The sequence below is a fragment of the Pagrus pagrus genome (assembly GCF_965226575.1).
Source record: "Pagrus pagrus genome assembly, chromosome: 18".
NCBI classification, from domain to species: Eukaryota; Metazoa; Chordata; class Actinopteri; order Spariformes; family Sparidae; genus Pagrus; species Pagrus pagrus.
The window spans coordinates 12,399,416-12,415,314 of record NC_140202.1 but is presented as its reverse complement, the minus strand read 5'-3'; the positions used below and the strand labels follow the sequence as shown (position 1 = coordinate 12,415,314).

General features: G+C 42.8%; 1 protein-coding gene across 5 annotated transcripts in view; it reads right to left on the bottom strand.

Moving 5' to 3' along the window:
* LOC311274225 (ryanodine receptor 3) overlaps positions 1-15,899 on the bottom strand; it is a 114,662-nt gene that overhangs the window by 57,453 nt on the left and 41,310 nt on the right. For all 5 annotated transcript variants that reach the window (XM_084381716.1, XM_084381717.1, XM_084381719.1 and 2 more), the window contains 12 exons: positions 15,595-15,716; positions 14,543-14,723; positions 13,103-13,238; positions 11,729-11,824; positions 11,307-11,425; positions 9,383-9,516; positions 8,197-8,438; positions 7,732-7,924; positions 5,421-5,637; positions 5,224-5,328; positions 2,250-2,353; positions 262-345 (listed from right to left, as the gene is read on the bottom strand). In XM_084381716.1, coding sequence (XP_084237842.1) covers positions 262-345; positions 2,250-2,353; positions 5,224-5,328; positions 5,421-5,637; positions 7,732-7,924; positions 8,197-8,438; positions 9,383-9,516; positions 11,307-11,425; positions 11,729-11,824; positions 13,103-13,238; positions 14,543-14,723; positions 15,595-15,716 — 1,733 coding nt within the window. The remainder of the gene's footprint in view (positions 1-261; positions 346-2,249; positions 2,354-5,223; positions 5,329-5,420; positions 5,638-7,731; positions 7,925-8,196; positions 8,439-9,382; positions 9,517-11,306; positions 11,426-11,728; positions 11,825-13,102; positions 13,239-14,542; positions 14,724-15,594; positions 15,717-15,899) is intronic.

Sequence of the window (15,899 nt, the reverse complement as noted above, 5' to 3'; positions counted from 1 at the left end):
GAAAGAAGATAGTAAAAAAAGGGTTACATACAGTAACATTAAATATCCTTTGTTGTCTCATTTGATTTAACATTAAATTTTTGCTCTTACAATAGAAAGGCCTAAAATATGATATGTTTTATCTATGGTGAATAGAAAAATTAACTTTCTCGTCTCATGTCTCTTATGACTAATTACAAACAGTCTGAACTGAGCTTCATCTCAAACAAAAATGTGTGCTCTAAAGGGATTTTTACACTAAATATAAGCATGCCCACTTACTTCTTTGGGAGTTTGATCTTTTTGAGGGAACCTTCAGCGTTTGGGTTAACCTGAACTACACGACAGCCCAATGCCAGCAGGGTCCTGTGGGAGAAAACAACATAAAGGGAGCAAATTAATGAAGCTTGTCCCGTACATTGTGTCTAATCCACACCTTGATAGTACATGTAGATCCAACAGTAACAATAGAGGGGTTGGGAGTGTTCAAACGGAGCAGTGATGGGTTCAATTGTGCGTGTCCTAATCTGTCAGGAGCGAAAAGGCTGAAGAATACCCAGAGGAATGCACTGGGTGTGAAGAGCTTTTGACAAATTTCCTTCACACCTTGCGAGAGGACAAAGTGACAGGAAAAATGAGTTTGATGTCACTCGGGAAGCCATCAGCGTCACCTAGATGTGTCTGCCACAGCCGCAGATCAAGATTAATCACAGCAAACCTCAACCTTCTTCCGTATCACTTAAAGAGCATTTATGTAAAGCACTTCTAATAAGTCGCACTGGGACCTTTATGGGGAGGACCAGAGCACTGAAAAGTGGAAACGGACCAGGAAGACTTTTTTGGTTGAGTGACACAGGAAATGAAACATCATATATCTTACAGCTAATGTAGGTTAATCCTTCATGAGTTTGTACACCTCCATTTAGACTGTAGGTGATGACATATCATTTCTTTTGGCATGTACATTTACAGTTACTCAGTTATTTCAATCTGGTTTTGAGGTAAAATTAACCAAATTAAAATGTATTTTGCATTTGGTTAGAGGTATACTGTGTGGATTTTCCTTAATTTTTTTTTTTTTAAAAACACTGTTTAGACTGATGACCAACTAGAAGTGTGTGAGACCCTGTTCTCTTCCTGTGTTTTCTGATTAATTTGCTCTGTTCGGGGTGTTTCTTGGCGTTAACCTTTGGGCAGTGGTGTGCAACCCTCGGCCAATAACAGCGTGAGGTTGGGACTCTATTTAAACGTAGGGATCAGGTTACATTGCTGTCTTGTCTCCCTCCTCTGTTGTGCTCTGTGTGTGTCATGCGCCTCATGTCTGTGCTTCTTTTTGACTGAGGTCGGGACTGTACTACACACACACAGAGCAGAAAGGGGACGGATACAGAATGAAGGATGCACTTCAGCAGCATTCAAACTAAATCCCAAGGGTAGCGCCAAGGTGTGTGTGTGTTTATTTGTGCCTTAGAGGGTAACCACTGTGAAACAATCTTATTTCTCTTATTCACTTTTGTCCCAACTAACACTGCTCCCTCCTTTTTATTCACCGTCTAACTCGCTTGACCATCTCTGCTCTCTCAGTTTAGTTGAGTGGGGGAGGAGAGGCCTACTTTGAGTGGTTTATGTTTTTGTTTAAAAAAAAAAACATCCAGCAAATTAACACCTTTAATGAATGTCTTAATATGACTGGTTTGTTAGAGAGAAATGAAGTATAAATGAAGAGTTTATTTGAAAACCAGATAAAAGCCATTCTTAAAACGAATAAACAAACACCAGTTTGATTGTTTTCCCCCTGGAGTGCAAGATTAAACAATATGATTTAGAGAAATAAATCAAAACGGAGATGAAGCCTTCAAATGTTACAATATTATTCATTAGCAATTTCCTCTGATGAATTTTGCATCAGAGGAAATTGCAGGAAACACTGTCAGACTTACAGCTACGTGTTAGTAATTAGAGTATCCTATCAGATAACCAAACAGTGGTTACAGGTGTTAATGCATACTGTTCCACACTACACACTCACATCACAACATATAACATGTGAGTTAGCTGACTGAACTACTCTTAAATGTATCCACCTCCAGTCATGTGTGTGATGCTCCTAAATAATGCTAATAAACAAACAAAAAACTCATCTGGTCTTTTTTTTTTCTTTGTAACTCATCGGTCTGACTCTCTCTTTGACTTCCCCCCACACTCTCTTTCTTCATCTCTTCAAAGACACAAGTACAGCGGAGAAAATCAATCCACAATGCTCAACGTACTTCAGAGTTTCTGTTGACATCTGCAGATTGTAGTTCTTTTCGGTTTCTGGCAGCTTGGAGAAATCCACCAGGCACGGATGCTGCCGCTTATTATCATCCCTTATCTATGGGAAAAAGAACAGTCACAGAAACAATACTTCAGCTCCCCTTTGTTGCCTGCAACTTTGGTCTGCAGTAACTCTTATGTGTATGTACATCACGTGGGAAAGTTTACTAAATATATGCATATGAAACACACAGCCTTGTAAGTCGGTGTCATTGTGAACCAACAAGGAGAGGAGAATGTGGTTTCAATACAGGCTGCGACTGGTTGCAGTGATAAGACAGTCTACTCTAGTGAACATGTTATGAAAGAGGAACAAGGGAGCATGTTTTCTTGGGGGAGGTAGAAAGGTGTACGACTGGAATACCAAGTGAGAGGTGTAAGTCCTCTCTCGAGGCTGCACCTCATGCCAAATAATCCCTTTGGCAATGCTGCTCAGACGAGGCGGCATGGCAATGGCGGATGTTTACCAAGAAAACATGCAGGGCTGTGTACAGATATGCAGCTGTGTGTGTGTGTGGGTCCAATGAACACCAGCCAGCTCTTTTGTGAATAGTACAAGAACTCGGCGGGAAATCTCTTCTCTGGCAGTTCTTCCTCCGAGAGAATTATATTTGTGCAACGAACAATAAATGAAAAAAGGTATTTTTATGGAGCCGGGGCTAAATAACAAACGGTACTTTGCTTATTCCCTCTGCTGGAAGGCATCTACTGTGACTGCTGCTGTAATTAATCACAATGAAGGACAACTAAAGAGCATAGAATGAGCTGCAGTGTGACCACATCCAAACTGCATCTAACACTGTTACCCATGGCTATCTCTCAACATGTTTTACCACCGTTTGACACATTGGCAACCTGAGCTAAAGTAAGAAAAGCTAAACAATAAAAAGTTAACTTCGTTTCGATACCTTCATGCTAAATTAAAGATCCCGTTGAGCCGTTGGAAGAGATGATAGCCTGTATCAAAGCTGACAGTTAGTAACAGAGGGAGGACTCTGATACGTGTGTTTGTATTATAGACATAAGAGCTGTGTTCCATCTTGTTGTTTGTGTTTTTTCTGTTCCTTTAAGGGCAAAACAGGTCATTTTGCAGATCATTTCATCATTTGGCAAACGTACAATAAACCAGAATCAGTCTTTTGAAGACATAAAGGACAAATTATGAATGTTTTTACCACATAAATGGCAAGCAGAGTGACTTATATAGTTAAGGATGCAAAATAATCATTTTGAGTGTTTTTTTAACTGATCATATCTTTCATAGCTTTCTACTTCGGCGATTACTAATTCTGAGGATTTAAAGGGGCACTATGTAGTTTTGGAGAAGAAATTCAAACTCAGAATTTTAATATTTACAATATTAATGAGGTGATAATACAAACTCAGAAATATTTTTTTCCACAGCTGAATAAACAAGCTGTTCTTGCTTCTTCTCCTGCTGCACAGTTTGAAGCTAGAAAGGTGGCAGGGTCTGCCAAATATAAACAAAGTAAAACAGTATGAAACACTGTTGTCCTTTAAGGTCAGTTTGTTTATTCAGTTTATTTCAGTCATGAAATCAAAGAGATTTTGTTTCAGCATAAAAAATGAAGATCTTTCTCTTCTCTTCTCTGATTAAAATGTCTTCCCTAAAACTACAAAGTGCACCTTTAAACAAACTTTGAAAGAATAATATGATATTTTGGGAAATACACTTAAGCTCTTTCTTGTTGAGAGATCTATTAAGCATGTTAAGCATGATGCAGAAGATGGTTAGCTTAGCATAAAGACTAGAAGCAGGGGGAAACACCGAGCCTGGCTCTCTCCTAAAACAAAAAAAAATTGTTCCATCAACGGCTCTAAAGCTCACTAATTAACATGTTGTACCTCGTTTGTTCAATCCATACTCAAAGTCTGGCGTCTAGTTGACCTGTATTTGTGAACTCTGAACAGAGCCAGGCTAGCTGTTTTCCCTCGTTTCAGGTCTTTATGTTAAGCTACACTGAGTGAGTGTTATTGATCTTCTCTTATAGCTCTCAGCAAGAAAACATATAAGCATTTTCCCCAAAATGTCAAACTATATCTGCATTTAAAAAAAGTGACCGTTGGGTTTACATTTGGATGACAGATTATGTCTTTAAAGGGGCATTATGTAGTTTTGGAGAAGAAATTCAAACTCAGAATTTTGGTATTTACAATATTAATGATGTAATACAAAGGTCAATAACTGAGTAAACAAGCTGTTCTCAGAGGAAAATAAGGTCCCCAGAACACTGCTAGAAGCTAGAAAGGTGGCAGGGTCCGCCACATATAAACAAAGTCAAACAGTATGAAATTGTCTTGTCCTTTAAGGTCAGTTTGTTTATTCAGTTTATTCGGTCATGAAAACAAAGAGAGTTTGTTTATTTAGTCTTTTCAGACATACATCTCCCCCAAAACTACATAATGCACCTTTAAAGACTCAATAAAGTATCTTTTACAAGAGGAGAAACTAAATACAGACAATTAAAATACAGCCTTTCCTCCTGGTTTATTGCTGCGCTGAAATTGCCAAAACACCCTGTTCTGCCCTTTGGTGAAACGATACTGTGTAGTTCATGATTTGTACTAAAATACAGGCACAATGAATCCTCTACCTACAAACAAACTGGAATGAGGTATCTAAATGAATGGTATGAAAAGCATCGAACATGGAAAATGAGAGTGTTCTTTCCACTTACCCTCTTTTTTGGTGTGAACCGCAAATTATAAAAGAGAAAGCAAGATGACGTACAGGCTTTTTGATGATTCAGTTCTAATATTGCTAACAACTAATGCATTTCAAGCTCGCCTTTAACTCAAATCTGTCAAGAAAATGTGTAATCGTGATGCTTATTTCTCCACAAACATGGCAAAATGTATGGGTTATGCTTTTTTCTCTCTCGATCCAGAGGGATTGATGTTCCTCACCTTGCCATACGACCAGCCCAGCTCAATTTTATTCATGCCCCACAGTTCGTGGATGTTCTCAGCTAGCTTGTCTCGAACCTTCTCTAAATGAAGCGGCATAACAACCTGAAGGGACAGGCATGAAAAAGTTAAACACTGAGAGAGTTTTTAACATGTTCATCTTAAGAATCAGCCCTCTGCTCTCCTCCTTAGTTTACCTGGCCTGTTTCAACAGGTGTGGGGATGAAGGAGGCCTGCGACAGGAACTGTGCGGTGCCCAGCAGATCTCGAACTCCGTCCACATCCCTCTTGTACTCTTTCACCGGCTCCACCTTCATCTTCTCTTTCGGCAGCAGGGCTTCATAGCACGGCGCGTAACTCGACGGAGGCAGGAACTTAAAGTCGCCGTGTCGACCGCCCAACAGAAAACGCACCCTGCGGAGATAAAATAATGGTCATCTGCTGGTGTATTCTATTATTCTACACGCTAAAGATGTAGGAGGAAAGGTTAATTAATAAGGGGAAAAGTGTGTGTAAATATAAACGGTGTATTTAATCATTAGTGATAATCAGACAGCTATTAATGAACGGAGCAGCCACTGAAAAGAAAGCCAACCACGCGGCTAAATGTAAAAAGCTTTTCCTCCTCTTCAATCCGTTCCAGGGACAAGTTTAGCTCTGAGACTGAAAAAAAAAGCCTGTCTCAGGCCATCACTGTGAAGAGGCTCTCCTGAGGCCACCCAAAAATAGCTACTCAAGTAGTAGTGGTGACGTAACCGAGCCCATTCTGACTGCAGCCCTCAATTATTGAAGAGTGGAAGATGTAGGGCTGTCATTTTCTGGCACGCTTAAATCCGTCGAGATGTTCACCCTGTTCACTGGGTCAGTTTCAACAGCAAGCTGCGAGGTGTCGTTATAAGGCAGCACTTTTCATATGAAATGATGAACGTTCACTCTGCAAAACAATTAATAGTCAGAGATAGATGAAATACAAGCTGACTTTTACTCGACAGTCAGATTTGGTTATGTGGATTTTTAGATCACTGACAATAAATGTTAGGATAACAGAAAATAACTATAATAGCTGTCTGATCTCAACTATTGATGCTATAGGGGGATGATGGTTGTCTACACACTCCCACTGACAACGGTGGAGTTAGCGGTGACAGTGACTGCTGTACAGGGGAATTACTGAACTAACTTAAGAGAAGAACAGAGCAGAATAGAAAAACAGAGGCTCAAAAAACCAAGAGCAGAATCAAACTTGAGCACCAACTCCTGCCTCTGGACCTGTGGTTACTGACCAAACCTCTAAAAGTTGTGGCTATAAATAAGGTATTTATACTGTAAAAAGAAAAAACCTAACAACTCTGTGTTGTGTTGTGCATGCATGAAGGTTCCTGTTACTCATCTTGAAGCATTATTTTGAAGTCAGCGGATGGAGTTTCTTTGCTTTTCTAATATGCGATTCAGTGCGCCTGTACCTGTAAGCACAGTAAACTACGCCTCCTACGTCTGTCTGTCAAGTTCAAAGAGCTAGCAGCATTTTTCTAACAGTTCAGTTTGAGCGTGACGGTGGTAAAGATGACTCAACAGCTGCTGGATGGATTGCCATGAATTTTGGTACAGATGTCCAAATGTTGCATCAAGGCCTTTGGTTTATGATCAAATGCCGGCAAAATACTAAACTAATACTTGAACATTGACAGACTGGCTAACATAAACATGTTAACGTTGTCATTTTGAGCATGTAACCATACTAATGTTAGTTCACAGAATCACTCGGCCTAAAAACAGCCTCAGAGTGATTCTAGCTGCAGGCTCATCGTCTTGTTCACTGATGAAACAAAGTCTTAACAGCCACAGAAGAGGAATTAACTCAGGACAACAACAACAAGTTGCTTTAACAGTCTACCCCGATTCCCTTATGAAGCAATCTCATTTCTCTCTCCACTGCTCATAAACCATCAGGTACGGTATTACCTTCTGCAAATTCGTTTTAATCAGGCAGTAAGAATTGAATTCGCTTTTGGGCGGCTTTCACGACCAAATAAAATCAGACTAGTCTCCTGGTGTCAGGTGTCTCTGGGCTTCAAAGAGTAAGAGTTGCTAATGCAAAAATGCTGCTTTGCTCCACAAAGTCGGAGTCAATCACGGAATCACGGGAAAACTGCCGGAGCTTGAAATTTCATTTTAAAGTCTTGTCAATCACGCTATCTGTGGTCGCCATGGCAACAGAGCCGAGCATGAAGCCAGCCTTTTTTTTTTTTTTACCTGGGTCCAATCTTTGAGGATCCTTGAGGATTAATGAATTTGGACCAGAGAATGAGTAGGTGGATTAGATGGATTTCTCACAGGCAGTGTTTGTGTAAGTGTAGGTGTGCTGTATACACAGTATGCTGCGCATTTCTTTTTGGCTTGAGCCTGTCTGCCTCATCTGATCTTCTGCGTGGCTCATTCATCATCCAGGAATTTCAGGGGAGTCTGTTCGTCTGAGACAGCATGCAGGAGAAACAAACAAACACTCACTTGACCCCTGCAGAGAAGCTGACGACAGGGAAGAAGAGCCCGTCTGTGTTGAAATTCTCGAACATGCCCTGAACAGGCTGTCCGTTGATCCTGAAAGAGATGCTGGGAGCGCCCAGGTCCAAACAACAGCTCACCACATCCTCTGAGGTCAGGATGTGCTGGTTCATGGACGCAACCGCCCGCGGGATACGGCCTGTTTGGGACACACACACACACACACACAGTTATGTGAAATATGACCCAGTGAGTGATGCTGGCACGGATCATGGCTCTCTCTCTCACACACAGGACTGAACACACAAATTTGCACACACAAATGCACACTGTGGGCGAGGAGATCATCCCTGCAGGGTACTGGTCATGTCTAGACGCAATCTGGCTGTAGCCCAGGGTTACCACTCATCTTTAATATGTTAGCTTATTATGATAGGAGCTGAGTGCCATCATTTTTATTCCTCCACTGACCTGACCAGAGGTGGAGTCCATCAAAACCAAACGAGTAGAGGTCATCTCCGACTCCATTGCCTCCCCATCCCTCTCCCCCTCCAGGGTAGGGAGCGTAGCCTTTAGTGTTGGCCCAGCCCACCCGCAGGTGGGAGGGCTCGCTGGTCACGAAGTGGTCCACCTGGTCAATCATCAGCTCATAGTACCACTTCTTATACTGAGCTGAGCCCTCGCTCACCCCCAGGAAGATGTTCGGCCTCATACTGGCGATGAAGTGAAACAGGAAATCATTAGTTGTCCCTCAGAGGAAGTGAGATATTCTCATATTAATACTTTTTTTTTTGTTCTTAAAACTAATGAAAAAGTCTGCCCTCAGGACACGATAATTTAATTTAGTTTAATATGTTTGGTTCAGGAAGTTCTTTAAAAGTGTCGATATCTTGAAACAAAGCAGGGCAAAGCGGATCGTTTCACTGGTGTCAAGAATATGAGCCAGAGAGATTTATGAGATAAAACTTGAGTTATAATTATCTCAACCTCACCTAAATGATTCTTTTTTATCGTACAGCGATTAAAAGCTGGGTAAGGATAGTACAAGATAACCGGAGATTTCCTTATACAGCGCTTCACTGTACAAACCATCACGTCATGGCTGAGTGTGCGTGGCTCACTGTCCAATTAAAGACCATGTTGTGTACATGGTCTATACTGGACATGTAGTCTTATATGTGTAGAACCAAACACAATGACTGCTTACAATAACTTCCAAAGAAAATGTATTTGCCTTATTTCATGAAATTACTTAAAAGTGTATACATTGTATTCATCTAATATGCATGTTTTGGTTTCTTTCACTAACGAAGACCTAATTTTCCTGATATTCCTTAAGAGGCTCTGTGGGACTGCTTTGTTGTTTTGGAAGTTGCGCATTAGTTCACGTTAGCGGACTCCATTGCTAAACTTACATTAGCTACTGTTGCTCTCTGTTAGCAGAGCTGACTAGGTTTACTTACAAACTTGGATTTACGAATAGCTGGTGCAACCCGTTCCTTGCACCAATCACAGACTAGGGCTTTAATCACTTGGTAATAAAGGAGACCATAGTACCGTACTTTGAACCACTGCATTTTTAAATGTTAGTTTAAAGTGTGAGTATGAGAAGCATGATGTTGAAAGGAGGCGTTTTTTGCTTGGATGGCTTTCTAACCTCTGGACATCATTGACCAGCTGGGTTTGCAGCAGCAGATCTCTCTTGGGCAGCAAGTGATCACAGATTAGGTTCTGATTGGTTCGCACAGCTACGCCATTACACACACACAGCGAGCAGAGCACATCCAGAATCTAAAAAAGAAAGTGGAGGCACCAGGGGGGAGGAATAAGCAACAATATCAAGAGGAAGATCAACAACAGTTCCCAATAACTGATTACACATTGACCTCTTTGTTGAACCCTGCATATGACTCCATTCCTTTCCAAAAATGACTTATTATCTTTGTCCCTGATCATTGTCCAGGTTGCTGCTCTAGGGACAGGCTCTTACCATGCAACCACTGCATAATTACTCAGAGATGCTTAGTGGGGGCAAAAACATGTCCAATAATATCCCTTTGATGTAAACCTAACAAAGACGTAGAATTAAATGGGCCAGGAAGCTCAGCCAAGGGTGACGGACCAGTGTACCCTATGCTTTATCATTGGCGCTTTCCTCCTGCTTCCACAGCAAAATGATACATCCTGTCTGATTTATGACCCGGGTCAGCTGAGTGCCTGCTCCTGATCTAATTTCACTGTTAAACTGATTGATTCATGATGGGGACACACTGCGACCAAACCCCCAGGAGCCTTCTGTCAAGGATGGAAGTTTGTATGCTGGTAGAAGGTAAGCACAATGAATTAGTAGCTAAAGAGAAGAAGAGGTGACAAAGAGGCCCAAAGGGAACTGTTATGGAAATGAATGTGCATCCAGTGAAGCATTTTGGCGAGCCTAATGAGGAGAGAACTGGAGATGACTGGATGCAAGATAAACAGGCACTTTCAGTGGCTGTTGTGTGCTTTCTTGCCTCACTAAAAGTTTCTGACAACATCCAAGTTATTTCAGTGTGCATCTTAAAGGAACCGTTTGACATTTTGGAAAAAAAAAAACTCTTTTGCTTCCTTGCAAAGAGGTACACGAGAAAAATGATGCCACTCCTGTGTAAAAATAAAGCTGGAGCTAGCAGCCGGTTAGCTGTAGCATGGCATAAAGGACAAAAACAGGGGAAGCAGCTAGTCTCTGTCCACATTAGCTTACAAATTCACCTACCAACACCTAAGGCTCACTAATTACCACATTATATCTGATTTATTTAAAGGTGCAATACATAAGAATTGGTATAGTTGACCTCCCGATAAACAGGGGCAGCGTATCACCCGAGTAGCTAACTGTTGCTAACTGTAATTTAGCTTGTTAGCTCAGTTAGCCGTGCAGCTAGAGAGAGCCGGAGTGTCGGTGTTTACACCACTGGCACAGGTGGGAGAAAGACGTTTTCAGGCCTAGGGCTAGCTGATTAGCATGCTAACTTCATTAGATATCTCTACACATAGGTCCAAACTATTATTTCTTCATATTCTGATGCTAAAAATGTTTTATTTTTATGTTTTAAACTAAAATTTGTACATATTGCACCTTTAATCTGTACAAAAACCAAAGTGCATAAACAAAAATGTGCCATCTACAGTAAATGGGGTTTTTTTTATTGCAGGACTATATCTTGGGAAGTTAGTAGTCTCAGCCAAGATGTAGTTGCTGTTCAGCAAATTTTAAGACCAGGCTAACTGTTCCCCCTTCTTTCCAGTCTTTGTGCTAAGCTAAGCTAATTGGCTCGTGACTTTAGCTAACCTGACGGACATATACATTTTTCCCAAAGCACATTTCCCAAAATGTCAAACTACTCTTTTAAGACTATATTTCATTGTTTTATTACCTTACTCAAATAAGTATGTGATTTCTATTCTATTTCATTCAACATTTTCCTTGTATCTCAACCACGTTCCACATGAAAATGCAAAGCCCACGTGTAATTATCTTATATCACTGCAGAGACGGTACCCCAGATTAACCCTCCACCCTAGCAGCGCTCTTTGCTGCTCACCTTGTGGTTGCGTCCGTGCTTGTAGAGCAGCGATATGATGGACTTGATGTGTCCTCGCTGGATGATGTTGAGGGCCTCGGGGCTCTCAATTAAAATGCAGTGCAGAACTTCCAGGATGCCTGCAACAGCCGCAAATTCATCAATTAGTTAACACCCGCAGAAGCGAAAGACACCGCAGAGGACACTCGTCAATGAGACATCCAGCCCACATAGATCAACAGGGAACACTCAGGGCTGCTTATACATTCTTTACCATACATTTAAAAGTAGAGGTATGTATAGAATCTTTAAGTGAGCAGCGTCATCTTTTTATGTCTTTTTTTAAAGACTTGTGTCCCTGCTGAGGAGCGCTGGATTAGTATTAAAGGGAACTAGGTAGTTTTGTGATGTCTCAGTACGAGTGAGAATGATAATGAGCGTACCTGATGAAGACTCCAGTCTCTCCAGCTTGCTAACAAGCCAGTCCAAGTTGTGGGAGAACTGGGTGCAGTTGTTTCTGTTCCCTCTGATCAACGCCGCTGCAGGGTACAAAGAAAGTGTGCATGAGTCAAATATGAAAAGAATGAAGTGTTGCGATGGATCCCGTTACACTACAGCAGAAACAATGTCACCCAAAGGTGGACACCTTATATGCACGCCAAAAGCCAAGGAAGGAGAGAGGTTCTGCTTTGACACCCTAATACATATTAATTTGGAAGATGCATAAGATAGAAGGAGGGAATGACACAAGGGGAGAAAAGACATAAACACACGCGGACAAACACCCCCCACACACCCACATACGTCCTCAAAAGAAAAAAAAAAAAAAAAAGACAGGGTCACCCAACGCAGACAGACAGGAAAAGAAAGGAGGGAGGCATCCCAAATCCACTTAGCGCTGTGGCGGAGCAGGTGTGTGGAGGAGGGAACGGTGGAAGAGAGAGACGTGGCTGGAACACTAATACAGTACAAGCCAGGAGGTGAAATCAGTGTAAATAAGATTGTGAAGGACACACTTGAAGGGCAGAGGGGCTTCAACGCAGCAGCGTGACTGATAAACTTCACATATTGGCTACCCACACCCTCTTTTTGGGAACAAAGCACAGCCAAATCACGACGGGAAGAAAATCGTGCCTGTTCGCAAATGCATCTTTTATGTCACAGATGTTGAAGGAAATGTTCGAGCCAAGCATTGTATTCGTCAGACGCAGCAGAAGACAGCAGGCAGAAAGAGCAGAAAAGAGAAGGAGAGCAAAAAAAGATCTACTCTTCCTGCCAGATCATTTTAGCGAGACACGTCTACGTCTGACAGAGCATATGTTGGCAGTGCAAGAGGTTAAAGTGATTTCTGCTGATGACGTTGTGCTATAGGAACACAAAGAGCACAGTGAGAGCGCGCAAACAAAACGGGAAACAGCATTGTGATGAGAATTGACATCCAATGGATTAAAAGCCATCTGGCCAATAGGGGACACCCAAAATTTGGAGTGTGTATGACGACTGACATTGTTGGAAGCACATCATATAAACCGCAAAGCTCCTTTGTTTGCAGCGGGCCACACGCCATCGAGTCTTTCCCCAACAATGTGAGTATGTATGTGAGTGTTAGAGAGTTATGGCGTGTGAGTTATGTGTCTGTGTGTACATGCCGAGCTGTCTGAATTCTGGCAGCATCCCATCCTCCACTATGAGACGTCTGTAAATGGCTGGTTAAACACCCGGTCAGCACACACTCGCAGCTACTTCATCCTCAAGCTCTCGTCTCTGGGATTGATTTTAGCAACGTGTGTGTGTGTGTGTGTGTGTGTGTGTCTTACCCAGCAGCTCATACAGCAGGTTGAGGATGTCTTTCCAGGCGGATCCGGCCTCTGACCCGGCACACTCGCCGAAGTGGGCGGCGCTGTTGTAGACGTTCAGGCGGTCGATACAGTTGGACACCAGAGTCAGCATGCCCTGAAGGATGCACAGAGACGCAACACATGAACATCACATATAACATAACCACATTCAAAAATACATATGAAATTCAGGCAATTTAAACAATGGCATTCAGACTTAAAGGGGCTATATGCTAGAATTAGAGTTAAAAAAATAAGTTAAATTATCAACAAAACGTGAATAATTAGTCTTGACCTTATGAAGTCTATGTATTATGTTGCAGAGAGATCTACTTAAGTTAGCATGCTAACCAGCTAGCCACGGCCCATCCTGGTCCAAAGCTCCTGAGCTAGCGGCGTAAAGACTAACACTCCCCTGGTCCCCGAGCTCCCAGTCCGAACCGCTAGCTGCACGGCTAACTGAGCTAACTAGCTAAGGGCAGCTACAGTTAGCAGCAGTTAGCGGTTGCTCTGGGAATATGTTGCCCCCTTTTTTGTTTTGAGTATGAATTTGACAGGTGGCTGATTCTTACATATTGTGCCTTTAAAAACAAGCTCTCATTAGTGAACCATCCTGAACGCAGCCCTTTGGCTCTCTCATGTCCCATTTGGTGGTTGTGTCACAGTGATTTATACTACAGGGGAATATCTATAGTGATCAGATATGCTAAATGGAGAGGGTGAGAAGATAAAATGGAAATTTGAGATGATTTATAATGCCAGGAAAAATCCTTAGTCAGGTCTCTATGGTGACAAATTGACCTTCTAAATCTAATATATCAGGGGCGGGACAGAGATGTGCTATTTTGGTGTATTATCATGGGAAGACAGGTAAGTGAGATGAGAGATGAGTTGCTGAAATATGCACCAAAAAATGGCATTTGTATATTTCATTGAGCTAATTCACACTCGTGCATGTTGGCCTGAGGAAACACGCTGTTGGAGCTAAGGGGAGTTCGGATTGTTGACATCACAGGCCCCCTCAGTGAGGCAGCTGACATTTTGTAATTGATGAAAGCAATTTAGGTCCTGGAGGCTTAGTGGAAGGCTTCAGTGCACTTGGGCCAGCCTCGGGAGAAACTTATAACACCAAAAAGTGCTGACGCCTTCAAACGCAAAGCTTCCAAATACATGATGGCATTCAAACACACAGCAAAGAATCAACTGCTTTGGCCATTCACACACTTTGTCTTTTGCCAATTTGCTCTCGGCTCGCTCATATGTGCTGTCACTTACTCAAATTGCCTAAATCACGAGTCAAAACTTGACTACAGAGGGAGTTTTTAATATTTTGCTGCACTGCGGAACAGCTCGCGGTGTTATTAATTGATATTTCATGCTCTGTTAGTTCGCTACGCCTTCCTTTATGGTGAAACTCACTTCCTGTTTGAATAGGTTCTGCCGGTTCTTGAGGGAGCGCAGCTTGATCTGCCTCTCTTCATGCTCCAGCTCAACGTCAGGGAGCTGGAAATAGGCGATGAGGTCATTGAGGGTTTGGAGCACCTCTTCAACAGGCAGCGAGACCAGTGCCCTATTCTTAACGCCCAGACAATCCAGGTCTCTGGGAAGGAGACACAAAGAGCACAGACACGTCAACACACAAAATTCAGACAGGTATAGTTTGCAAAATACACCCATTCATCACAAATGAATACCCTCCTGGTAGAGACTGAGCTGACTGGAGGAGAGGCTGTGATGACTAACGCAATGTTTAGCCCACAGGTTCATCCATGCTGAAATGCTGATTTCCGCTCGCCGGCTAAAAATAGCTCCTGTCGTATGCGAGGGAGGGGTGCGGGGAGATGTATGTGTCACAGCCTCAGGGGGGGTAAGGGGGGGAGGCTGACAGACTCTCACATGTTCCTGCCGTGAGTGCCCCAGAGCCCGACCTGAGAGACAGCAGCCCGTTTGATAACAAATATGGGCACTGGATGCATCCACTTACGTGCTCCGTGGCTTCCTTTTTTCACAGCTGGCCGTGCGTAGCCGTGACGCCGTCGCAATGTTTGCCATTTGGAAACGCATGACTGGACCACTGAGTGAGCTGTCTGGGGCTTCGGCACCGACACTCAGTCAAAACTCACAGGCCCAGAGCTCAACTCTCCATTGGGTGAATTCGCAGCCTAGAGGGACGCTACATCACAATTTGTCTGGACTGTGTGAGGGTCCGTGGGGGCTTTGAGATGTCGTTTTTAGGCTTCATCTGTGATTTGGCAATGTGTTGCATTTAGGGACTCTCGTTTTATCATCTCTTTGAAATAATGATGCTCTACCAGATGCTTGCGCAACACATGACAGCGACAGGACATTTTACAGATTACCCCCATAAAGTGACTCAAGACAAATTTGGACTGTAATTTGGCTTAATTGGGCAATTTGTGTCATCACGTCACCGGTGCATTAGTGTGGGATGGCAGTGTTGTCAAACATACCTGATGAATCGGTTAAAGAGCAATGTAGTGTTGCGGATGATTCGTGCGGCGCGGGACTCCTCGTGCTGACAGCGCTGCAGGGTCAACCCGTCATCCATGTGACCTTCAGAATGCAGGCACGCCTTGAGAGGCCAGGAGGAGAAAGAGTGTGAGACAAAGCCATGAGAGGATGCAGGGAAAAAGGAGGGAAAGGGACCAAAAGAGGAAGAGGAAGTCATTTAATGGAGTGAAAGTGTCCAGCCGTCCTCAGCCAGCTCTGAGCCACAATGTCTGGAACACAGGTGCTGACACTACAGGCTATCTGG